At 40.6% G+C, this 26830-nt stretch overlaps 1 protein-coding gene across 5 annotated transcripts in view; it reads right to left on the reverse strand.

The window, feature by feature from the left end:
- Window positions 1-26830, reverse strand: part of PHACTR1 (phosphatase and actin regulator 1) — a 502791-nt gene that overhangs the window by 475364 nt on the left and 597 nt on the right. For 2 of the 5 annotated variants that reach the window (XM_069493048.1, XM_069493044.1), the window contains 2 exons: window positions 25349-25501; window positions 1484-1630 (listed from right to left, as the gene is read on the reverse strand). In XM_069493048.1, coding sequence (XP_069349149.1) covers window positions 1484-1630; window positions 25349-25451 — 250 coding nt within the window. In that variant the 5' untranslated portion in view covers window positions 25452-25501. Of the gene's footprint in view, window positions 1-1483; window positions 1631-25348; window positions 25502-25780; window positions 25929-26481; window positions 26715-26830 lie in introns of those variants that run through there. The other 3 variants (XM_069493047.1, XM_069493046.1, XM_069493045.1) reach the window with 3 other exon arrangements.

Raw genomic sequence — 26830 nt, forward strand, 5'->3', positions numbered from 1 at the left:
GTGAGCACCATGGACTACTCCAGCATGCCATAAAAACTGCCAAAACTTCCTCAGTAAAGCTCTTTTGTCCTCAACCCAAAAGCCAGAGGCAGACATTTAAGAAGTGATGGGTTACATATCATATATATTTTTTAAAAAACCCAAATCACCAAAACAGGAAAATTACACTCCAAGGCATTTGGCTACTCTGGCACATTCAATCATCATTCCTCCAGCCATGAAGATATGGTTGCTTAGCCAGTGTATCTTGTTTCTCTATGCAGAGTTTTCTCTCTTGTTCAAACTTTTCAACAGAGCATGAAGTACCCATCAAATACCCATTATTTGAAAATTCTCTTTGCTCCAACATGTGCAAGCGCGCGCACACACACACACACACACAGTTTGATTCAGTCTCATTTTCAAGGGATTAGGTCCCTAAAGCAAAAGGTATTGTATGCTTTTTAAACTTATTTTGGAAGAGAGTCTTCAGGGAAACGCCCTCACTCTTTATACTTTGGAGTTGCTGGAATAGTAAGAGACCCTGCAGAAGAAGAGACACAAGCTAGGGTTGAGGCTTAGGTGTCATTCAGAAAGGGCAGCACCATGAAGTTAGTGGCAAGCAACTTCCTCCCAGTGATAGTGAGCACCACTCGTAAGGCACTCGGGGGCGAGTTTGGAGCAGCAGCAGCGGCAGAGGGAACAGTAGACTCTGGGCTTTTTTGGTTAGGTAACCCTGAGAGGATGCAACTGAGGCAGTTTTGACTGAACCTCCCAGTCCTGTTTTTGCTCCTGCCTTCCATTCCTCCCTTCCTCCCTCATTCCCTCCGTCCTTCCTTCCTTCGCTCCTACCTCAGTTACCCTTTTCCCTTAGTTCTGTCTGGGCCACTTTGGGCACCAGTTCCAGTGACAGCATCAAATCACCTAACGTGGATCCTGCAGACCACGCTATGGTGACTACTACCACGGTCGCCTTCCAACTGCTTGGTGCAAGGAAGAGGTTCTGTTCCAGCGGTCAGCCCCGCCCCTCTGCCCAGTCCAACACTGCGGCGGAGGCCGAGTCAACCCGTCAACGTCCCCAGAGTGTGACTGTCACCAACAAGTTCCACCCTGTAGTAGCCTGGCCGCAAGCCTCACCCACGGAGCCTCGCCCGCCCCTCCGCCCACAGCCCGCGCACCGGCACGCTGCGCGGCTCCCGGGTGCTCCCGGCGTCATTGTTGTCACTGGCGGCACTTTCTTCTCTCCACGAAGGGGGCAGCCCGCGTGTGCCCCCCGGGCGGATGTAGGGCTCTGCGCACCGCCCTCCCCCACCCCCGCATCTCGCACACACGCGCGCACACACGCGCGCACACACGCGCCCTCCTCACACCGGCGACACAAAGAGCGAGTGAGCCAGCGCCGGGCCGGCGGGCAGGGGCGGGGAGGGCAGGGCCGGGAGGGGCGGGGGGCAGCGGGGGGCGGGGGGCGCTGGCGGAGCCGGGGCGGCCGGAGGGGCGTCCTTACCTGCCCCGAGGTTGAAGGAGATCCTGGCCTCCGCGAGGTACGGCGTGTCGCTCTTGGAGCGGACTCTTCTGATGGGCCGCCGGTCTATATCGTCCTCCGAAGATGCCGCCATTAATGTGGGAGGCAGGAGCAGGGTCGCCCGGCGAGCTGAGAGGGAGAAGGAGACGGAGAGAGGGAGAGAGGCGGAAAAGGGGAGGAGGGGAGAGGAAGAGGCTCCCACACAGGGAGAGGGGGAGGGGAGAGGGGGAGGGGAGAGGAAGGGGAAAGGGTGGGGAGGGAGGGGGAAAAGAGAGGGAAAAAGGAAAAAAAAAAAGAGGGAGAGAGAGAGAGAGAAAGAGAGCAAAGGAGAGAAAAGGGTGAAGGGAGAGAAAGAAAATCCGTTAAGGATTTGTGGACTGGAGCAGAGATCAGGCTATCCCTGGCTAGCGCCCGGGGCTCCCCCTAAGTCCGCTCGCAGCCACAGGGCCAGGCGGGTCGGTGCTCCCGGCTGACACTCGCCTCCCACCTGCAGCCCCAGTTTCCAGCCCTTGGCACAGATAGGCTCATGCGAAAGGAAGGACTCCCAAGCAAAGATGCCCAGTCAGCACTGTGCCCTCTCCCGCCAAACGCACTTACTCTGCTCTTCCAAGTGCACACTACGGTCTCTTTCACCCGCAGGATTCTCTAGTCTGAGCACGCGGGGCCTGCCATCCCGGGTCTGGCACTCCCTGCCTGGAGTTTTCACCCCTGGGGTGCAAGCCCTGGTCCAACTGGTCTTGGATGAGGGCATCCAGCCCAGCGTAGCCCTCTGCTCCCTTTCTCCCAATCGGGAGCGCAAACAGAGGTAGAATCAGATCTGAAATCCTCAGAAGCTCTCTTAACTGCCCCTCAGGACTCAGAGGTGGGGTGGAGGAAAGTGTATACAAGTTTGGGAGCAGTTTGACAGTAAGGTTTCTAGAGTTGATATTTTGAATGGAGACTAGGCATATTCACACCGAATTGAGTGGCCCTCTTTTATAAGCACTAACTTGTAGGATGTGCTTATTCTCTACATAAATACCCATTCATTTGAACCTTCAACTTCCTGTGTATTTGGTCACTTACGACACAAAGCATAGTGTCTGGATTTGATCTATGTCTCTACAACCCAGCACCATTGTTTTCATAGGGAGGGTGATGAGAGGACTTCACACTTCTTTGAACATCTGCACAGCCACCTGCAGCCCTCCCTGTACCACAGCAGAAGAACCTAGAAAGGTTTCTAGGGCATGAATCAGAATGGTTTGATGTTCCTACTGAACCTGTTGATGGGCTAAACTCTTTTATGTTTATCTTTCTGCAGCTGTAGTCACTTAGTCTTTTTGTGGCCTGATGTTGCCACTCTTCTATCTACTAAGTGCCCACCTGGAGTACACAGATAAATCTTACCTTGTTTCCCTCCCTGCTACAAAGGAAATCTCAGTGTGGAGTCAGGCCCTTCAGTCTCAGAGGAAGGGCCCCTCTGACTGGGCAAGGCTTCCCTGTGCACTGCAGCTGTCCGTGCAACTTTCCCCTCTCAGCTGGTATTCCCTCACCCTGGAATCTTCTCTGCACATTGGTCCCTTACCTTCAGGTATGCATAGTAATGCTTCATTTTAGGAAAAATGTATCTGCCCTTGGCCTTGCTGCCTCCTATTAGTCTCACCATACCATTAATACTTCCTGTTTAACCTGCTGGTGGAACTCTTGGCCCCTCGGGCTCCAATTTTCACTCCCAATCCTGTTCTTTTATCCCTGTCTGGTGTCTGTCCTCAACACTCAACCAAAGTTATTGTAAAAGTCGACAACATCCTTCTAACAGTCAAATCCAATTCTTTCCTAGCTTCTCTGAAATACTTAGTAATCTATCCTTCTCGAAATAATCCCATCCTTCAGCCTGCCTGTACTAGACTATTTCTTTCCCTTATCACTTGACTTTTAACTGTTAGCAGTTCTCGGTGTGTTAATTTCAGATGCTTATCCTGGCATTCAGGGCCCTTCACAACCTGACTTCATCCTGTCTTTCCATCCTCGCCTCCCATTATTTACGTCCTATTGCCCCAAGGAGTCTGGCCCATTTCTGCATCGCACCTTTGCTCCTGTGGCACAGCACACATTCCTTTGCTATACGCATTCCATGTTCTCTCTCAGAAATGTAAAGTAACTAGTCCACTAGCTTATGGCATAGATCCAGCATGTAGTAAATGCTCAATAGATATTTTTGAATAAAGGAAGGGAGGGGAGGAAGGAGAGAGGGAAGAAGAGAAGAGAGAAAAGGGGTGAACGAGGGTTACATAACTAATGAGTAGCTGAATTGGGGACCAAATCCATGTCTGCCTGATTTCAAATCCTGTGTCCTTAGCTAGTACATTGATTTGCTAAGTATATATATTTGGTTAATTAGCCACTTTAAAAATTCTCTTTCCCGTAACATATGCCTAATTATGTCCTATTTATCTCTGTTAAACGTTGTTTACAGATGGATACCTCGCTTCCAAGAGGCACAGCAAGGTCCTTTCGCTCATCAATTGAATTATGAAAGTTAACAGGTTTAGATGACTAAAGCTATATCCAATATTATGATTACAATGTTTAGGTTCAGGTTCTTAAGGAAGTGCAAAAAGTAAGGAAATACACAATTCTAAATAACATGTAAACTGTACCTCCTTTGCAATAAACACAGCCTATTGGATTATTCGTAATGTTTGGGATTTCCTGAGCCCTTGTATTTTCATTCATCAGCCATGTCTCCAGAAGACTGATACAGTCATTTGGAGGAACACTTAGCCTTAGTTGTCCCTATGTTTCTTCGATTTTACACAATAATGGTTCTTGATATAGAAAAGTACATCTTTGAATTTGTGTTTCTTATTCATTTGGCATTTTAGAGGATTAGGTACTTAATGTTGCTACCACTTGAGGTTTATCCCTCTTCAAAGGGGTTTAAATGTACTTTCATATTATTTCATTACAGACTACTTTATTATGAAAATAATTCTAGGTAGATGCACTTTTGACAAAAATGGGCATAAAAACTACATCCATCTTCATGTTCTTGAATTCTTTTATCACATTTTCATTTCTGGTTATCATCTTCTATTTATTGGCTTCCCTAATTTACTTCTTCTTCTTTTCTTCTCATCTAATTTTTCCTATTCTCTTTTTACTTTGCCTCTCTTTCCTGACATGTTTCTTTAGTTCTTTCTAACAATTCCCTTACACAGTAGATCCTTTTTTCATGTATTCTCCTCTTATTCTATAGGAAGAACTTATTTTTGTGGGCTTGCCCTAGTGTTTCCACATTCTTTATTCTCTGGAATTCCTTTCCTATTCATGACCTTTTATCATAAAATATCTGATTGAATGACATTAGTGGAAGAGCCCTGGAGGTGGGAATCAGGGATGGTGGGTGCTGTTCCCAATAGTCCCACTACCCCACCAAGTGACACTGAACAAGTCACTCTGCCAGTATGGGTCTCAGTCACCTCAGCTATAAAAATGTAGGGGCCAGATATAAAATGACCTTAAAGGCCCTGCCTAGCTCCAATACTCTATAATTATTTGCAGCTTTTCTTATAGCTCTACTCCTTTTTGTAAATATCCATGGCGTATTTTGTCTCTTAATGTAGTGTAATAAAATATATTATTCCTTTGATTTGTACCTAATCATAATTAGGAAACCACATGTGCTATCCATATTTCTACCAGGTGATTTCATATTTTTCCGGTCTGTTTTATATAAGTCTGTATCCTTTAGAATCTGTTTTTTTCTCCCCATACTGTTTCCTTCATGTGGTAACACCCACATGATCGTTTATATGTGTGCATGTGTGGATGTGGATGTATGTAAAGAAAGGATTGAATTCAGTTGTGACCTCAGAAACTTCCAATTACAGTGTTTTCCCTCCTCCATGGTTGCTCTTTTCTAAATATGACTGCTGGCTTGGGAAGAAGGTATTTTTTTCCTTTTCTTTTCTAAAGTCAGTCAATAGTTTAGCACAGTGGACCATTTTATGCATATTATATCTAGATCTAGACCCAGAAGAGAGAAGTGGCCCAATAAGGTGCTCAAAGCAACACTTTATACTTCCATCACTGGCATGGAAGAGGATGGAGGTAGGAAAGGGAGGAAGAAAGGATGCAATATTCCATCCTCATTAGGAAAATTCTTTGGTAAGTAGAGTTAGTCCTTTAAAAATATTAATCAAAGTGTATTTCTAGGACACCCCTACATCAGAATCACTTGGAATGCTTCTTAAAATGTTGATTTTCCAGGCCCCCAATTTGAACCTACTGAATCAGAATTTGAGAGGATGAGACTTGTGTACCTAGATTTTCAAAATATTCCCATTATGTCCACTCTCACCACTTCTATTTAACATTATACTCGAGGTCTTGGCCAGGGCAATAAGACAGGTAAAAGAAATTTAAAAATGTGTAATAATTGCAAAGCAAGAATAAAATTATTAGTCATATATGTTACGATTGTGTACATACAGGATCCATAGGAATCCTCATACTATTAGAAGCAATAAGTGATTTTCACAACATCACTGGATGTAACATCAGTATAAAACAACAATTTTGTTTCTGTATACTAGCAAAATTAGAAAATGAAATTTTAAAAGTGCCATTTATAATAGCATCAAAACTATCAAATGCCTATGAATAAATTTAACAAAATATGAGCAAGATCTATATATAAAAACTATAAAATATTGCTTAAAGAAATTAAAAAGACCTAAATAAATGGAAAGTGGGGCAAATATACCATGATCATGCTCATGGATTGAAAGACCATGATATTGTTAAGGTATCGGTTTCTTCAAATTGACCTGTAGATTCAATATAATTCCAATCAAAATCTCAGTTTTGTTTTTTTAATTTGACAAGCTGATTCTAAAATGTATATGAAAATGCAAAGGAATAATACTAAGCAATGCAGTCTTGAAAAATAAGAATAAAGTTGGATGATTTACAGAAGATGTCAAGATATATTATAAAGGTATAGGATATAAAAACAAAGTAAGATAAATAGACCAATGAAAGAGAATGCAAAATCTAAAAATAGTCCCATATGTCAACAGTCACGTGACATAACAAGAGCCCCACTGCAGTATAGTGGGGAGAGAATGGACTTTCTAGTTAATAGGGCTTTGTCACATGGATACCTATATGGTGGAAGAAAATAAACCTTGATCCCTACCTCACACCTTACACAAAATTCAATTCCAAGTGGACCATGGACTTAACTGCAAAAGGTAAAAAATAAAATTTCTAAGAGAAATTTTTTTCATAGGAGAATATTTTTATAAACTTGGTGAAGATTTTTAAACAGGACATAAAAAGAACTAACCATAAAGCAATATAGACGTGTTGATGCCATTAAAATTGAGAGCTTCTGTTTATTACAAGATACCATTAAAAAGGTAACATATCAAAATATGTGGGATGCAGTTAAAACAGTGCTGGTAAGGACATTTATAGCACTAAATGCTTACTTATATAAAATGAAAGATTTCAAATCAATAATCTAAGTTCCTAACTCAGGAAATTAAAAAAGATAAAAATAGATCCAAAGCAAAAATAAGAAGAAATTAATAAAGATAAAAGGAGAAGTTGGTGTAAAATAGGAAATAATAGAAAAATAAATGAAACAAAAAGATCATTCTTTCAAAAATTCAATAAGATCAATTAAGCTCTGGCAAGACTAATAAAGACAGAAAGAAGACACAAATCACCAATATCAGGAATCAAATAGGGGTCACCACTGTAGATCTTAAAACCATTGAAAGGATAAGAAAGTACTGTAAACATCTTTCAGCTCATATATATATATTCAACAACTTTGTAGAAATTAACCACATGCACTCTTTTTAATAAAGAAACACCATCAGAAAAGTGGAAAGGCAAGCTGCAGACTGGGAGAAGATATTTGTAACACATATTTGACAAATGACTATAACCGGAATATACAAAGAACTCATTAAACAATGATGATAAGACAGATAACTCGACTCAATACTGTAATAAAAAATAGACCAAAGACTTGAACAGAGGTTATCCAGATGTCCAAATAAACATATGAAAAGATGTTCAACATCATTATTTATAGGTAAATTCAAATTTATAAGAAAAAAGTCAATGAGATAGCATTACACATCCACCGGTCTGGCTAAAATTTGCAAGTCTCTCAATGCCAAGTGTTCGTGAGAATATGGAGGAATTGGAGCATTCATACCTTGCTAGTGGGAACATAAACTTGTAATATGACTTTGGAAAACTTTGTATAAGTTTACATAAACATGAGAAATCATACATATCCCCAATGACATGGACAAGCATGTCCATAGCAGATTTATTCATAATGGCCCCAAACTAAAAACAATTCAGATGGCTATCTACAAGAAAATGTATGAAAATAATTATAATATCTTCATACAGTGTCATACTACATAAAAATGAAAACAAACTGCTCCTACAAGAAACAACATGCATGAATCTCATAGAGATAATATGAGATAATATTTGTGCATGTCACTCTACATATGTTATATACCACTAAAAATTAACTTATAAAAAGTTTCCAGCTTATTAAGATGCATAAATTAGTTTGAGCATTATTGAATTTCAGTACTAAATATTTCCAAAAACACACTACTCATAAAAATTAAGTTAATTAAAATAATGTATTAATGACATGGGCTATCTTTATAAATATCAACATTCCATTATTCCAAAATTCTGTAGGTTTTTTTTTTTTTTTTTTTGGTGTATCTCACCATTATTTTTAGGCTTTCATTATATCTAGTTCTGATAAACATTATATTTTAAACATTCTGCTCATAGCATTCTGGGCTGCAATAAAAATAACAAAACAACAGATAACTGGATTGGAAATGTATGTAAAGAATAAAGAAAGAATGATGACAGTGGCCTTCTTGTTATGCCCAGTTAAGCCTTGTTACGCCTTGTTAAGACAGCATTTCCCAGAATGAAGGGGACATGTCACAAGAATACAACAGTCAGCTTGAAGGGGCTTGCATTGGCCAAATCAGGACAATCTGAACACACACACAAAAGCAATGAAGTCCACTAGTGAATAATAAACCATTAAAAATAGTTATTCATGAGTCCTGATAATAAGTGGATAAATAGATAAAAACTGGTTTGAAAATGGATAAATAAATAAATGCAGGAAAGGGAAGGGCTCTTGCTTTTAGTAGAATGCTGAGACCTGACTCATCAAAGTGGAGGAAGTACTGGAAGTTGGAAAAATCATCACTTTGTAACCATCATAGCGAAGATCGAGCAGGAAGTGATAATGGATGCTAAATCTAGGAGGAAATTTTGATGATGAGCAGGATATTTTCATGGTCTTGAAGTTGCCCCACACATACTTGTTCAAAATAGAAACTGGACTGCATCTTGACTGGGTAATCAAAATTATCATCACCAATGAGGGACAGATGGACATTGGGTGACTCCAGATGTTATACCTAGAGAAATACCTAACATCACCTTTGGAGTATTTCAGACAAGAAGGCTGAATTAGACCTGGGTCTAATCATAAAAAAAAAATGGCAGACAACCTCAAAATTAGGAGCGGTCTAATAAAAAGGAAAAAGGAACTGTATTTTTCACAAATACCAATTTCACAAACATCAAAGAAAAATTAAGAGTGTGGAAATGTTCCAGATTAAAGAAGGCAAAAGAGACCTGATCCTAGACTCTTTACTGGACTCTAAACTTAGACTGAACTGGCCCTAGACTGGATCCTGTCTTGCTGGGGAAAAGTGCTATAAAGAATATTGTTGAGTCAACTGGCAAAATTGAAATGCACAGAGCAGATTATATTAAGATATCAATGTTAAATTCACTGCAGTTGATAGAAGTCCTGTGTTTATGAAAGAGATTTTCCCTATTCTTAGGAAATGCACACTGAAGTTTTAGGAATAAAAGGTCATGATGGTTCAGAAAAAACTATATATATGTATATATAAAATCATATATAAAATCACACATATTTAATTATATATAAATACACAAACACACATGCAATCATACATGTATATTCCCTCCTTCCTCTCTATTTGTGATGTATTATATAAAATATATAATATCTCCTCTCTCTCTCCACACACACACACACATATATGCATACACACTTTTTAATAGTCCTGTCTAGACAGACAATAGATGGGACAGGATAGCTAGGTATGATAGACAATATGATACATAGAGACAAGAGAGAGCAAATGGATTAAAATGTGAATAGGTGAATCTGAGTACAGAGTGCATAGTCATTCTTTGTACAATTTTATTTTTGCAACTTTTCTTAGGTTTTAAATTATTTTAAATAAAAATTTTAAAGTGCTAGTAAAAAGGTATGTATTCCTTTCTATTTAGGAGAGTTTCCAAAGGTTAGAGATGATGCCCCACCCTTACTTTAAACTTTTCTGGAAAACTATCATTGTCAGGTATTCCTATAGGCTGTAGACAAATGCAGTATTGATATTAAGGGTAGTCTGTCTTGGACTTATTGTAGCTCTTTGAAATTTTGTTAAAGATTGATTCTGACATATCATGTAGTCAAGCAGAGTAAAAATCTGGGCTGTATAGATGAAGTATATTTCCCAATTTTGTATATTTAACACGAGTTAGAAATATAAGAACCTTTACACCTCACAATTAAACCCAGTACAAAGTCACCAATTACAGTGACAATATTGAAAATCATTCAGGTAGAAAATACAAAATGTAAATGATGAAGATAAATGTCATTAACTATAATAACCCAACTTACAGTAATAACTTGCATATCCTAAACAAATTTAGCAAAAATATACCATTTTGGACTTTTTATAACAACTACATTTAGTAAATAGATGTTGGAACATTTTTTTTTCCTTTTCTATACATATGCATATTTTTGCTAGAAAACGAAAAATCTGAAGAATTGTTGGTACATCACAGTTCTCTCTGCCTAAACTTGTCATTAAAGGAGCTGTCCACTGTACAAAGTTCTGCTATTAATTCCCTTTTATATCTGGCTAATTTTGTGTGGCCCACAGGGGAGAAGAAGTGGCTAACTTGCTTTTACCATGGAAGCTCAGGATTCTAGCTCTACAGTGTTCCTATTGACTCCAATTCAGGTCTTTCATGTGGCACAACTTCAGGGCTACACCATTCACTTTATAGTCTATGTGAACAGAATTGTGGAATAGTGAAGTCCACAACTCTTGCAGCCATACCCCAAAGGAGCTGGCTTCCTGGAGAGATGGATTCATGCCTTGGCATTCATGCCAGCCTGTTTTCCTATAACAATATGGGTCTAATATTGACTTTGCTCTGATTCTTCTTAAAGCCTTGAATACCTAGATTTCTTGAATTGATGCCTGGTTATAGACGGATGCCAGACTATTCAATGACTACCCTAACATTGGCATCATAACTTCTCTCCCTGAAGGCCTACATTTCGGTATACAACATTGTGCCTGATTTAAAAACCACTTGATAATGAGAGACATATTAACAAACCCTGTTTAAGTACATAAGCTATGTTCTCTCTTTCTTTTGAAAATTTTCCACTCCTGTAAAGACTTGTATGTTGTGGCAGCCAGCTTCCAAAATGGCCCTTGGTGACTCCCAACTCTTAGTCTTCATGTCCTTGTGTAGTCTATTCCCATGCTGAATAAGGGTTGGTCTCTGTGACCTTTAGAATATGGTATAAGTGGTGGTATATCACTTCTGAAGTTGGGTCGTAAAATATATTGTGGCTTCTGCCTGGCTTTCTCTTTGGGTCCCTTGCTTTGGGGAAAGCCAGTTACAATGTCATGGGACACCCAAGCAGCCTGTGGAGAGACTCATGTAGCAAGGAATCAAGGCCTTCTGCCAGATGCCACGTGCCACCTTGGAAGGCCCATTTGTCAGATGACTGCAGCCCAACATGCTATCTGTGACCTCAGACTCTGAACAGGAACAACCCAGCTAAGACACTCCCTAATTCCTGACCCACAGAAATAGTGAGATAATGTGTTTGTTGTTTTAAGTCACGAAGTTTTAAGGTAATTTGATATGCAGCAATAGATAAGTAATAACCGTGGGTGCTTAATGGACTCAGAGCATCAATCATGGATACTTAGCTGCTATCTGTGTCTCTCCGGAAACTGAAATCTTAACTAGTTTGATTGATCAATTAGAAAATTTTAAGACAGAAAAGATCCAAACAAAACTTAAGTGACAGCACAGATCTTTCTAGTGGAAAACCTTTCTTTTCCTCCTCTTCCTCCTCAGTTTTGCATGTCTAAACTCCATCTATCCTCTACGGCTGAAATATTTCTATTCTCATCTCACTCTAGCACCACCATGAGAACGTAGTATCTTCCTCTTTCTTTATCTCTGCTCACCTTGTGGCACTTTGTAATTTTCACTTCGTATGAATATACAAGCAAAATAATGTGGATATTATTTTTCTCCCAGAAAATATGAAGTAATGGTTAACAGCACAGTCTTTGAGGTTAGCCTTCCTGAGTTTGTATCCAAATCCCATATATAATAGTTGTATGATTTCATGCATCTTGAGTCATCTATGCACTCTTGTGCATCTATAAGATGGGACTAACATAGTACCTAGGTCTTAGGGTCGTTATGAGGATTCAAATATATAATACATGCAGTCTTTGACAAAGAAAATTCCTGGTAAACATTTATTATGTTAAAACTATCATTATTAGCCAGCTCCAAGTAAGGCTGTGGCTGAGAAATTAAACCTTGGCATTATTCCTGGGCTTAGTGCTTATTAGACCTTATAAAAAAAAGTTAGTGAGCTCTCCAAGCTTTGGTTTCCTTATATATAAACCAGAAATAAAATAAACTCTCTCCCTGGGCCTTGGGAGGATAAAACATTATATAATAAATGTAAAACACCTAACATAGGGCCTGACAAATGGTAGGCGGGCAGCAAATGTTCCTTGCTTCCTTTCCTCCCGGTTTCTTAAAGTAGACACTGCGCAGAGGGGCTGGGGGCTGGCTGCTAACTCATGCTAGATACAGAAAAGGAAAATGTGCTCAGGCGTTGTATGTTGAACTGAGCTGAACAGAAATCCGAGCAGCTTTCTATTATTTAAATGTTGAGCATTCCTGGTGAAGATACACAATCTTATTGGATAGGACAAGTAGTCTTAAACCTTATTTATTTTGATTTTATATTTTCCACATGGTTGATTTTCAATATAGTTGTAATTAATGGCATAATTTGAAATCTGAATGTTCTCATATTTCTAATCCATGTTCAATGTACAAACGGGTGATACAGACTTGACTGATCTTTGTGTGGCAAACTCCTGGACTTGGTTACTTGCAGAATAACCTCAGAGGCAAAAAGCTGTGGGCTTGAATCCTATTTGAGCCCGATGTACCAGACAACAGGGTGTAGAAATGTGAGCCTCATACTAGACGTCAAGAGACTGGGTTCTGAGTCCTGCTCTGCCACCATCTAGCTGTCTGGTGTAGATAAGTCACTTCTCTCCAGAAAGGCAGGATATTGTAGGGGAAAGCGGTGATGTCAGAAAGACTCATGTTTGAATCCTGGCTTCCCCTCTTCATAGTTGTGTGATATTAGATCAGTTTTTAATCTCTCTGAGCTTTAATTGGGGGCAATAGTATCTACCTCAAAAGATTGTGGTTTTGAATAAAATAAACATGCATAGCCTGTGCTGTATGTTAGGTATTCAATAAACAATATTTGCTTTTCTTTTTTTCCCTGAGCTTCAGTTTTACCACCTATAAAATGAGCCAGTTGAATTAAGTCTCTTCCAGCTCTGATGTCCTGTTATTGTAGTAATTATACTGTTAAACAAATCATTAGAAATATCTGGCATTTACTCGTGATGTATAGTGAAGTGCTGCATCTATCTACAAGACATATTGTGGTTGGGGGGGGAACATAAAAATTCCTAAATGTTTCCTAAATGTATGAGTCTAAGAAGGAAGCCCAATATAGATCCCATAGATATTTCCTTTGCATTCTGTTGTGTCTACAGATGGGCTGATGACAGTCATTAGATCACAGGGTATTAGTCAGAGCCTCTGTCTAGTAAATAATGGCAGAACAGATCTAGGGACATCAACCCAGCTGACAAAGTCATGCTTTGGGCAAAAACAAAGCATGGTTGACCTCTTTTAGCCCAAACTGTGATTATTTTAGACATCAGTTAGAATCAGCTACCCCAAGGTAAGAAGAATTCTTTTACTTTTAAAATTAAAACAGAAAAAAAAAAGGTAATAAATCTGAGGAGCTTTATTTAGGTAAAAAAATACGCATGCGTGTGCCTATGTGTATAAAAAGAATATAAGAATATTCACCAGACTGTAAAGAGTACCCATTTTTAGATGATCGGGTTAGCTGAGTTTTGTTTTGCTTTGTTGTTTATCTCTATTTTCTAAGTTTTCTATAATTATTATAAGCTACATTGGTAGTGAGAGGGAAAATCAAGTTATGAGTGCCATAAGATATTCCTAGGCCATTTAGGCGGATGCCTTCCTGCCCCACTGCCGGGTAATTGTGAGCAAATCACATACTCTGCAATTCAGCCTAAGAGACAGAGGCCCTACCATCCCATTTTGATGGTTTCCCATATAAAAATAAGGTTTTTAAAATCCCCATGAGAAGCTGAACCTAAGAGTATAATTACAGGAAATGATTCTATCTATTGCCACATTTATCTCTCACAACATTGAGGTTCTGTGTTTGAATGTGTGGAGGTACACAAATATCTGTATATGCCCACATTCCTGCTCATGGATGTCTTTGCTAGTATTGCCAAGGTCACCGATATAATCTAGGACTACAAGATGCAGTGGGAAGAATCAAAAGTTTCAGGATTATAATTTTGGCTCCATTCCTAATAGCTATGTGACCCTGAGAAGTTGTTTGATTATTGGAAACATGGATTACTGGATCTGTAAAATGGAGATAATAACATGTACTTTACAAATTTCCTTTTGGCAGATCAAATCAGATAATAAATACAAAGCCCCTGGCACACGGTGGGAGTCTTCTTCTTACTGTCATTTCCTTTTGCAACTTCAGTGTACATGGGCCAGCGTCAGATATGGGGCCAATGTGAAATTCAATCTTGTGGTATGATGTTTGGAGTGTGGTCTTGTTTCCCAAAGACAAGACTCAAATTGGGCTAAGCCAAGTAGTTTATTCTCCCTCTGTCACCTATCCAATTTAGTCACCCAACAGTGCATAATCAACTAAATGGAACAGAAGATCTTACTGCATAGGTTAAAAAAAAAAGTAAGGTCTATTTTTAACCAGCTATAACTGAATTCCTTTTTCCCCCCTTCCTTTGCAACATTCTGTCACAAGTTATACTTCTATAAAGTGATTGAGCTACACTGAGATTTTTTTAAAAATTTGTTTTCTTTAAATGACTTTATAAGTATTAACTAAGAATTTTGCTTATTTTGAAAACACAAGCCATAATATGAAATAATCTTGGTAACATCAAACATTTGGTTCATGTGAATACTTCGAATGGACTATTAATTTTAAGTACTACTGCTAGGGAGAAAACATCATATTTCTAGCAAAAAGCTTTTAATTTGGAAAATATGTTTTCTTTAAACAGTCTCCCAATCTTCTAAATAATGTGAAAGGAAAATTAAAGGCCCAGTGGAGTCACATATTCACAGGCAGAAGTCAAAAATGTTAGTAAATTTATTTTAAGAAATACCTAGGAACATAGAATATTTTAAATGGTTTTCCAAGATCTCTATATCAAGCTTTAGACCCATAGGATATATTCCATACTGGGAATCTATGCTTGGTTAGTCCATAGGATCTTCAAATTCAGTATGTTCTAAATTAAATTTTTCTTTTTTCTCCCTTCCATCTTGATCCTTCTCCTAAATTCTCTCTCTCAGTGAACGGCAAGGATAACATCTGGAGACCATTCCGAGTACGCCTCTCTCACTTTCTGTCTACTCACCTTGTCACCACTTAATCTGGAAAGACATTTCTTAATATTTCTAGGATCCTCTTCCCTTCTGAATTCACCTGTTCCATTTCAGGCTGTCTTTACTCTTGCTTGGATCACAGCAGTAGCCTGCTAATGGCTCTCCTTGCCTCTTGCCTTCCTCCCCAATCTGCCCTCTATATTTTTGATCTTTATGAAAACAGATGACAGATCTCCTCTGTATTAGATTCTTCAGTGGATTCAGTATCAGCTTTGATACTCCTTATGCATGCTTGGGTTCCTGCCCACTATTTCAGCCTCCTCTCTTGCCATCCCTGCTGTCTACCATATAACCTCTCTGCCTAGGCCTAGCATAACACGTAGAGTTCCCTGATTTATCATGTTCTTCATACATATGTCTCTGCCTTATTACATGTCATTTCACACTGCCCAGAATATTCTTTATTCTTCTCCCTAAATCTAACTTAAATGCAAGTGACTGTCGCCTCACCTTGGATGCCAACTTGGAAACAGAAGTACATCTCTGATAAATTAGACTTTGCTGTACATTCAGAAGAAGTCAGTACAGTTTAGCTAATATTATCTAGTGGTAGAACAAAGAGGAGGATTCTTTTGGAATCTGATAGCAATTTTATGTTAAAATCAAAGTTGTATTGCTTTTTCTTGTTCTTGTGTTTTAAGACTGTTTCACATCTCCTAAGGGCTTAGAAATTTGAATTAGGAAGGAAAGGCATCAGAGAAAAGAAGAGATGAGGCAGGTGGGGGTCTCTGTCTTGGGGAAGCTGAAGTCCTGCCACTTTCCCCCAAGGTTTGACAAAATTGAAGCATAATTAACATAAGAGCTAACACTTATTAAACATGTATTAGGTGCTTGATATTTTGCTTGGTGCTTTATATTTATTTGTTCAGTTTCCAAACTTTAGTCATTCCTATCTCACTTTTATGCTTTTTGCTACTAGGTGCTATGTACAGTATTATTTACTTAATGTTATTCCTTAAATGGACTTTAATTAGCCTACTTTTTCTTGCAGTGTTTGTTCTAAGCAGCAGTCCATAGGTATGCAGTGCTAGCTATATATTTCAATTACTTTTTTCTATTATGTTTTTCCAAAACACAATAAAATAAATACATTATTATTATGAAAGAGTTCTTGTATTATCTGAAAATTATATATTGTACCATAGTTTGTGAAACTCCATTTTAGCTTCATTTAATCTTCAAAATAACCCTTTGGGATAAGAATTCATATTACTATCATTTGCATTCAAAAGGGAAAAATGAGGCAAAGAAGAGATTAAATAACTTTCCTAACTTCACAAGCCAGGAAAGGGAAATCATAGATTCAACTCAGAACTATGTGACTCTAAGATCCAAGTCCTAAAACACTATGACATTCTCCAGCCGATGCGGGAAACTATTTCATTTATACCCCCCAATTTTGTAGGTGTCATAATTGTAACCTTGTAAAATTCCAAATGTATATGAAAGGGACAGAAAATAAATATCAAAAATTTAAATAGTTGTGTAGGATTGATTTTACTCTCTCTTTTTATTTTGCCAAAGGTTTTAACATTACCCTTGTTTTGCTTTTATAATTGAAAAGAGACACATTGATATTGAAGATAACTCTCTGTTCAGTCCTAGCATTTCAGAAGTTCAGTTTAACATCAGTATTCATTCAGTGGTTTTGTATAAGTGTGTGTGTCTAATTGCTTACTGAGAAATTCTTAAAAATAATAACAATGGCATTGACCATGAGCTGAAGGTACGTGCTAGGCTCCCCATCCCTGCCTCTGCCCAGCACAGGCACAGAGGGTATTACTGAAATTTTTGAGAAAACAGATTTGTTTGGGCAAATGAGGAGCGAGAGTTCTTTCCCAAGCACCTGTGACTTGTTTATGCTAATTGGGTCATGGTTGATGCTGCCTAATTTTTCTCTCACTATTGCCTTATGTGAGAGGAGGAGTGATTAATTGAGTGGAATTATTTCATTCTATTTTCAAGTCATTTTCTTCCTCTCAGTCTCTCGTTCTCTCGTTTTCTCTCTCTCTCCCTCGCACCCTCCTGCCCTACTTTACGAACGAGCCCTGGGTCACAATACATGGCAAACAGATCCTTGCTCTGGGCAAAGGCACGACATGCGCCGGAAGGCTGCGTGTGGGTAGATCGCAGGCTCCAGGAGTGAGACTTTGCGTGCAGAGAATCGCCCTGTTCCCAGGGCACGCTCCAGACACGGAGGGTTGGACTTCACGGGCACCTGCTTATCACGGCACTGTCAGGCCGGCCGGCTCTGCACTATTCCTCCTGATCTGCCTTCATTCTCTTGTTCACACACAATGTTCCCTGGATTAAACACAGGTTTGGAGAGCCTGGGTGTGGGCAATTAGAGGTCTAAAATGGAACGTGTGGGAGGTTAGGAGGGTAGGCTTGGTAGTTAGTTTGTCATCCGTGAGTGAAGCACAGTGTGCTGCTTCCTGACAAGAGTTACAGAGGAAAAAAACCAAAAACCAAAAAAGCACTTGTGGAGGGTATTGGCTTGAGGACCATAAAAACATGACTGGAAACTATTTTTTAAAAATGTCACCTGAAGCACTTCTCAGAGACAAGTATCTGGAAAATAGTATGATTACATGTAAACCACTTGGATAATGAACCAACAAAAACAGGGCATTGCTGTGAGGAGAGAGACATGTGGCTGATTTCTGACCTACGGGGCCTAGCAGGACTCTGAGGGCACATGGGAGGACATTTGATTGGTGAATGGAAAGGTGATAACCAGTTGGCAATTGTGCCCCACATGGGGACTGGGCTGTGTTGCCATCACTGTTCCTGCCTCCGTCCTTCTGCAGCAAATCAGACCTGCGGGTGCAGATATGAACCATAGGTACGGCCATAATATGAAGGTCTCAGGGGATAGGCGTGAAGAAGGAAGACAACATGGCGCCCACTGAGCAAGACTCCTGAGACGCCACAGCCAGGCTCCTACCGAGCGGTTCTCAAAGTGTGTGTTTCCAACGTGCGGCTTAGGTGGGTGTCTACAGCCACCTTCCATGGAGTCTGGTGGAAGCAGGAGTGTGATGGTGGCTGGTTTGAAGATTGATCAGCCAAAAAGTATGAGGGCTGGACTAGTAAAAGTCTAAAGAGGGAAGAGAAAAGGGGATCTCAAGGTATAGGTCAGAGCTCGTTTCCTGAACACGTTCAGAGCAGCTTTTGACCTGAACTCCAATTCATCACAAAGTTGAGTGGTCACCTATTCCAGAACTCCACTTTTAAGCAGAATAAAATCTCAGTCATCACAGACTGTTCTATATCAGAAAGCCCTTCTCAAAAGAATACCATTCAGGGGCTGGGGCCGGTGGCTCATGCCTTTACTCCTAGCAATCTAGGGGGCCGAGGCGGGAGGATTGCTTGAGGTCAGGACTTTGAGACCAGCCTGAGCAAGAGCGAGACCCCATCTCTACTAAAAATAGAAAAAAATTCGCCAGGCATGGTGCACACCTGTAGTCCCAGCTATTCCAGAGGCTGAGGCAGGAGAATTGCTTTAGCCTGGGAGTTTGAGGTTGCTGTGAGCTAAGCTAATGCCAAGGCACTCTGGGCCAGGCAACAGAGTAAGACTCTGTCTCAAAAACAAAACAAAACAAAAAAAACATTCAGGGACCACTGGAAATCTATTTTAAAAGGTTAATTTTTTTTCCATAATATACCTAAATCCTGCTGTATTTTCTTTTTGCTTTTGCTTTTTTTTTTTTTTTTTTTTTTAGTTTCTTCTGTCTTAAAGAAGATAAAACAGAGTTGATGACTTTCTTCCATTTCCTACCTCTCTGCGTATTTGAGCCTCATTGTTACATGTCCCTCCCTTCAGTCTTATGCAGGCTCATTTTCAACGAAAGATTTTAATTCTTTAAAGGTCTTAGGTGGTCCTAATCTTGAATCGTCAAGCTCTTTCCTTGAATCCAAGGTTCTCTATATAGTGGAGATTTAAGCATTTTCATCCCATCAGTTCAATGGAGACATTTAATAAATCTTAATGCTTCTACTGTATGCTAAGGGTGATATGAGGCACCAAGAAGGTGGTATTTAAGGAGATCACCGTGGTCAAGTTAGGCCACAGACATTTAAGTAATAATAAAACAGCAGGATGAATAGTTAATCAATAATAACAGACAATGAACTAAACATGTTATAGGCATACCTCATTTAATTCTCAAAACCCCTATGGGCTCAGAACTAGCCTTGCACCTATTTTGATGAGGAACCTGAAGTTTAGAGATGTGAAGACATTTAAGTGAGCTCATGCTCCTAGCAGGGGTTGGAGGCAGAATTGTGGAATATGACGATGGCTATAATGTAGAGTGAGCAGACTGCTCTGGGAGAAAGGCCCAGGAAAGGCAGGCAAAGCTTCACAGAGGAGGCTCCAGTGAGGCTGGGTCTCACATTAGGGACAGGAAAGCATATAGCCCGAGCACATTCTGTATTGGTGACTCCTGTTAATGATTTGCAACTATCTGAGTGCTACCAAAGTCTTTGTCTCTAGGAGCCATGCTAAGAAGTCCCAGTTTAGGTTTAGAATACATTTAACTCAAAGCTAAACACTCAAAAGCCAGCTGTTCTGACAGATTTCACAGGGTGGGCAAAGTGTGGAGGCGGAAGGGAATTTGGAGGGAAATGATTGAGAGAGGGGGTTTCAGTGAATTCCTCTCTATTTCCAAAAACAACTTGAAGAGACTCTTAGCTGCTCACGGTGGCATTCATCAGTTGTCAGAACTGGCATTTCCCTTTGTTGAACAAGATGATGTAGACGACAGAAAAGGTGCATTATGACGAGTAACAGTGACTACCATGCCTAGTTCTAATGCCAAGAGTTATTTAAAATGATAGAAGAGGGGAAATTGTTAGTGGGAGTCATAAATTTGATTGCCTAGTGACTTTAGTCAATTGGCTGTATTTTAATGTATTTCCCCTTTAGAAGGTAATTTAAATGTCCAAAGATATTGATTGTCTTTGAGAAAAGAAACCTAGCGCAGTGAAAAGGGCATGGGCGTGGTAAGCTGAGATCTCCATCCTCTCCATATCAGCTGTGTGATTTGGGCACATGGCAGAGCCACTCTGGGCCTCAGCTTCCCCATCTCTGGAAGCGTAATTTGGTCGGGAGTTACCTTCCCTGACCTGCAGGGTTGATTTTATCAACCTGGCTAGATGAGAAGGTGCCTCTGTCCAGTACACAGCATGAAGTACTTAAACAAAATAGATTGGGCTTTGGAGTCATATATACTTGAACTCCAAATCTTGCCTCTACTGCTATCTTCAAGATACTTCACTTTGTAAATCTTCAGTTTTCTAGACTGCAACATGAGCATAATAATTCCTACTTCCCAAAGCTGCTTTAAGGATTAAGAAATACAGTGAACATGCAAAGTGCAGCCCTTGAGACACAGTCCTTTTCTGAAGCCCATTTGCACCTTTCCAATGGTTTACATTCATTTAAAGGGGAAGACATAGGTAGAGAAAGATATGCAGACAAGAATAGATGCACAGTGTGCTAAAACCTCCTTTATTATAAAATGAGGGGGGGGGGGGTCAGTAGTTTCTCAGCCCTGGCTGGGCATCTGAATCACCTAGGGGGACTTAAAAGGTCCCCATGTGTGGGGCTCACCCCCAGAGATTCGGGTTCAGTTGGTCTGCAGTGGACTGACTCCAGCCTTGAGTTCGTAAAAGCTCCCAGGTGTTTCTAATGTGCACTGGACTCAATCATTGCTTCCTAAATGTTAACATAAATTACCTGGTAATCTTGCTAAAATGCAGATTCTGATTCTCAAGGTCTGGGCTGGGGCCTGAGATCCTGCATTTCTAACAAGCTCCCAGATGAAGCTGGCGCTACTAGTCTATGATCCCACTCTGAGTACCAAGCGATTGATGATCCATGATGGTGGTTCTCAGCCTTCACGGTTCATCAGAATAACCCAGGGGCTTGTTGAAAATGCAGTACTGGGGCCTCCATCTGGCCCTCACAGGCTCTGTTTCATTTGACTTAGGGAGGGGGCCAAGAGAATTGCTGATCTGTAATGTCCATTTCAACCTGAAAATCTCAGGATGCTAATTTTGTGATTTCATATGACTTCTCTGCCCGTTCAATTGTTCACTACAAAATTGCAGAGTTGAGTGTGAGGGACATCATTGTCAGAAACCTGGAAGATAGGTGAACTAAACTTACATGATGTCAAGGCATGGCTGATATTTGAAGCCATGTGTATTTCCAACCTCCGGAATTCTCCTTTTCAGTTAAAGGAGACCTTCCCAGAACTCCCTCTGTGCCAGGATTTACTGTTGACAAATTGCCCGGTAATTAATGAGGAAAGCCCCCTTCCCTGACGGCAGCAAAGAGGATGATCCTGGGCTTTTTTCTGCCCTCTGCACACATCATGCTTCTAACACAGAATCCCCAGAGAGAGGGCTGATCTTGCCCACCTTAGGCTCAAAGCATGGAAAAGTGGAGATGGGAGAATATAATAGGCACTTTATTCAGCAGAACAGATCACTGACCTTTGAAAACCTCAGGGACTTCCCCTAGAACCTATCTCAGAATAGATTTAATAGATTGCTTTTTTCTCTCTTTTTCTTCTTCTCACCTTCCTGGATTGCTCTTGCTTTAAGTAGCTAAAACACCCTCTACTCAGGGGCAGGCTTTTGCCACTTTCCAAGAAAAATAAAAAAAATAAAAAATAAAAACAACTGTGATAGGATGAAGACCATTATAATTCTGGTAATGTTGCTTTGCATAAACATTTTGCACTTTATTAATACAGAAGGTACTGTTTTCCCAGAACTTTAGGAATTTGTAAATAAATTGATGTAAAGGTTATATGTGGAAAATAAGAGAGAGAGACTCAGATTTTCTCACTTTGCCCTTTAAAAATATTTACATCTGTAAGAACACTTGATCAGCCTATTGAGATACCTGCATAACAGTGAGAATGGACAACTCAAAACATGCAATAATCACACAACAGTTTAGCCAACCAAGTCTTAGGTTACCCAAGGCCAAGGTACTTAACTCCATACTGTACTTTCACTTAGACCTTCTTTTTAGAAGAGGTGATCAAATTGGAACTACTTGACCTTTCTAATGTCCTCTGCATGTGGCTGGACTGGCTGAGTAGAGAACTGTCACATGGTGTGATTCAGCAACAGCACACGACCCTAATTGCCCCACATGCTGGCTACCATATTGCCCTTCTCTGCTCTGCCAATGGCTAGACACAGGCTGGAGTCATGCACTCTAACATGTGTGTGGTTGGCTTAGAATGGAAGGGGTGCAAACCACAGGACTCAGCTTTCACTCAGAGCCCTTTATCCAGCCTAGGTGCTGGTTGTCCAGGCAAGATTGGGGAGCCTGTGCAAAGTGGAAGGAAGCTGCATTGGAGGAACGGTGCAATGCAGTGACAAACCTCAAGTAACAGTAGAAGCGGAGCTATAGAAGGAAGGAGGCTTCTGGGGTGACAGGCCCTAGGTGGTGGGGCTCAGGGAAGGTGTTGGATGGCAAGGGCCTCTTATCTTTAATATAAAATGAAGGACAAGATGGAAGGTGAGCACTAAGATGAACTTTCACAATTTTTCAGTTTTGCCCTGAGTTGGGTTTTTTTGATGGGACAAGAAATGAATCACTGTGTTCTTGATTTTATTTAAAATTTCTAAATTTTTGTTTTTGCTAAAAATAGCTTAAACTTTTAGCAGGCCACATTTTTTGCTTGCAAGGCAGTGGCTTCCTTATGAAATCTCAGACAAGGAGGATGGCCTTTTGCCAGGGATATTTATTTTATGGATTTGCCTGTATGTCATGTTTCTTATGTGGCAGACACTATTTTAAGCACTTTGCCTTATCTCATGAATGCTCTTGACAACTTATGAATTAGGCACTATGATTGCTTCCATTTTACAGAAGAGACTGTGACCATTGTATTATCCTGCCTCTGATGCTGAGGACGGTGTTCTCGCTCTGGGGTGGAAGAAGAGAACACTGGACTAGGTGGACAGGTTCTTAAATGCGGTCCCTAGACCAGTGTGCTGGCTAGGTAACCATCTCTGGAACTCTTGCTAAAAATGCAAACTCCTAAGCCTTACAACTGGATTTCTGATTCAGAAAGACTAGGGGTTTTGAAACACTGACCTAGAGGATGTATCAGGAACTCCCACCCTTCCTGTAAACCCAGGATTCCTTGATTAGAACGTCATTCTGAGTACCCTGAAATGAACACGATACCAGGGAGCAGCGGTAGCTTATGCTACCACCTCCCATGCATTTTCTAGTCCTTCCAGCTCTGGAGTCTAAACCACAGTCACTGATGGCGACAATTCTGACCACTCCACCCCCAGTCCCATCTGCTGACAACCAGCAGGCTGCCTTGATTGAGCCCGCTGAGCCTCCCACAGCCTGCCTGCTTTCCTTCCATAAAAGCCTGGCATCCATGGTCTTCTTAAAGGCTTAAACTGTCCCTACTGCAAGACCAAGTGGCCATCTTTATTCTCTATAATTAACTGCTGCTCCCCTTGTCTTCTCTGCCAACAGCTATGCAGCTCAGGTGAACGACCCCACAACACAACATATTGTCTCATTCAAGTCAAAGGGACCGATGATGTAGCAATGTTTAACCTCAGCACCGGCGATGGCACTGAGCCTGGCCTCATGCCCCGCTCCCTTCCAGCCCCCGTTCTACAGCCACTGCCGGCATCTGCTTATTTGCAGACCCAGAAAGGGCTGGAGGTTCTGGCCAGTCTCTCACCCTTCTCCTTTTTCAGTAACTTGTATGTCTGTCTAAGTGATCGAGGGTAGCAGTGCTGACTCCTGACACGCAGAACGATGAGGAGAATGACTTACTGTATCACCTTTGCTGATTGATTGAACTCTATTGATGAGCACACGGACCCCAGCAAATCGTCAGATCATTTCCAGCCCTTTTTGGCTTTAAGAAGATGGGGTCATGGCCTAGAAAATGGAAGCCAGGAAGCAGGCTTGCAAGCCCCCGAGGTCGCCATGAGAAATTGGCTTGAGAGGGAGTAAAAGCAATTCAGAAGGTCACTGGGGAAAGCCCAGGCAGGATATCCTAAGTGGCCTGTGTGAAATGCCCATCACCATCTAACAGAGAAAGATGCCAGTGCATAAAAGCTGGCTGCGTTTTCTTCTCAGCTCTGCATTGTAACTTCTAAGAATTTAATTGCTTTTCTATTTAGAAATAAGAACAGCATCTTCCTTCTCGGTGTGCCACCTGGACATACCCATCATCAGGAAGCAAACCGGAGCCTAACTGACCAAATCGAAATACGTAATAAAAATGTACACATCAGCCACACTTCCCAACAGGCGTGCTCCTCACTGCTCCCCAAATGTGCACTGCTAATTCTCTGAGGCAGCAACTGAATTCATCTGAAATAGATAAGGCAGCTATAGAAGCTCCATGCTTATCTCGGGAGCCCCTAATCCTTCCAGCTTCCATTCAGCTGGGTCACGATGCCCCAAGATCTCCTCAAGGGCAGTGGCTGCAACTTCAGATTTTCTAGAGGGAAAAGCATTCCTGATTTCTTTCAGACACAGGCTTTGGCCACCAGGATATGGGGGGCTCATTTTCTAACACAGCTTTCGGAGGGGCATTTGTACCAAAAGTTGGGTTTGTTTGTTTTTTTTAAATCACATCCAAGAAGTGTGGATTTATTTATTCTGTTATATTCTGCCTCCATTCTATCAGCAATTTGGTAGAGGTTATCAATTTAGAAATGCCAGTCGTTGAACCAACAGAGCAAAGCCTAAACTGCTACAGCCTGCCCAGCACTGTTAATAGAAAACCAGCATGCGAATGAGAGTTTCCTCTCTTTCTCCCGTGCTGTTACCTTGAGCTCCTTGACTATAGAAGAATCTTTGAGCCGACTCAACATCCAAGAGCCTGTGAGCAGACTCGACATCCAGAAAATAATCCATTTTGGGGTAATCCATCCTTAATGTTCCAAACACAGAGTTTGGAGAGAAAATGTTCACTTGGACACCTGTAAAGAGGGAAAAAAAATCTATAATATTGTAGACTGTCAAGCGTCTCTGTGTGTGTGTGTGTGTATACATATATGTACTTTATATTATTTGAATAAGAATATTCTATTATAACATTCCACTATTTGACTGACATTTCCAATTCTAAAGTTCCCCTCAACATAGCATTCCTATTGTCTAAAAAAAACCACAACACTTAGCCAACATTCATTAAAAGTAATATATTCTACTCAGAAAAAAAAACAACAGATGATCCAGGCTAAAGAGAGATAACATACCAGTCTTTCCTTGCTCCATATCAACCGGAAAATATACTGTTAAATTCACAGGCTATCAGTTTTCAAAAGGTCTGTCTGATAAATGGCATCATTAAATGTCAGCCGTTGTGAGTGTTGATCCTTATTTGATTCGGGGTCCTTCAGATTCCCCTGGAGCAGGGAAGATCGCCTGGGAATCCGAGCCTCCACTCATAGATGCCTTGCGTTTATGACACACACTGACATATTTGCTGTAGAAACGCCTTCAATTCCTTCCTTTTTAGCAATTCCCTCCAGCACAATTTATAAAGTGCTACAGGATCGTCACCTGCCTGCACTTGGCACCGGCTGCTTTTGAGAAAGAATTGTAGTTTGTAGAGCTGCGACAATTATTGCAGCCTTGCAATGATCCCTATAACATTATCATACCCTACCCCGTCACAAAGCTGATACACTTCATCAAAAAACATTCAGCCTGTTGAGTTCTTTTTTCCCAGCCTATGTAGCCTTTCCCAGATACTTGCACAAATGAACTATCTCTATTTCTGCAGGATATTTTTTTGGAAAGAATTAACAAGGCCAAGTCATTAAAATCAAGCTCAGATGGCTAATCCATTTGGTTTCTCTTTATAACAGTACACATTTTAATTTAAGAAACCAAGTCCGGTAAGAGGAAAGTTTTAAAAATACCCAAATGTACCCCAACAGCAAATTATACTTACTGCAAAAAAATCAAGGGCTAACTGTCGGCAGTAAAAACAAGAGCAGTTTCAGCCAGAGTGTCTTTGATCTCGCTAAATATTCCCGGTGAAAGTAAACAATTTTGATTGTTTGATTAGAACAGTGATGAATAATGCATACCATCCACTGGACTTCCTTTTTCAGATAAAATGGCCAGAGCACGTTACCTTAGCAACGGAAGGTGACGCCAGCCTCAGCCTCTCTGCACCCTCCCCTGTGAAGGAAGAAAATTACCAGTTTCCCGTGTAAAACTTTGGCAGAAAACCATCAAAATCTACATGTAACCATCATGTAGGGCCATTCCCTGTCCCCCCCCCCCATCTTTTATGT

The sequence above is a fragment of the Eulemur rufifrons genome, chromosome 18, assembly GCF_041146395.1.
Source record: "Eulemur rufifrons isolate Redbay chromosome 18, OSU_ERuf_1, whole genome shotgun sequence".
Taxonomy (NCBI): Eukaryota; Metazoa; Chordata; class Mammalia; order Primates; family Lemuridae; genus Eulemur; species Eulemur rufifrons.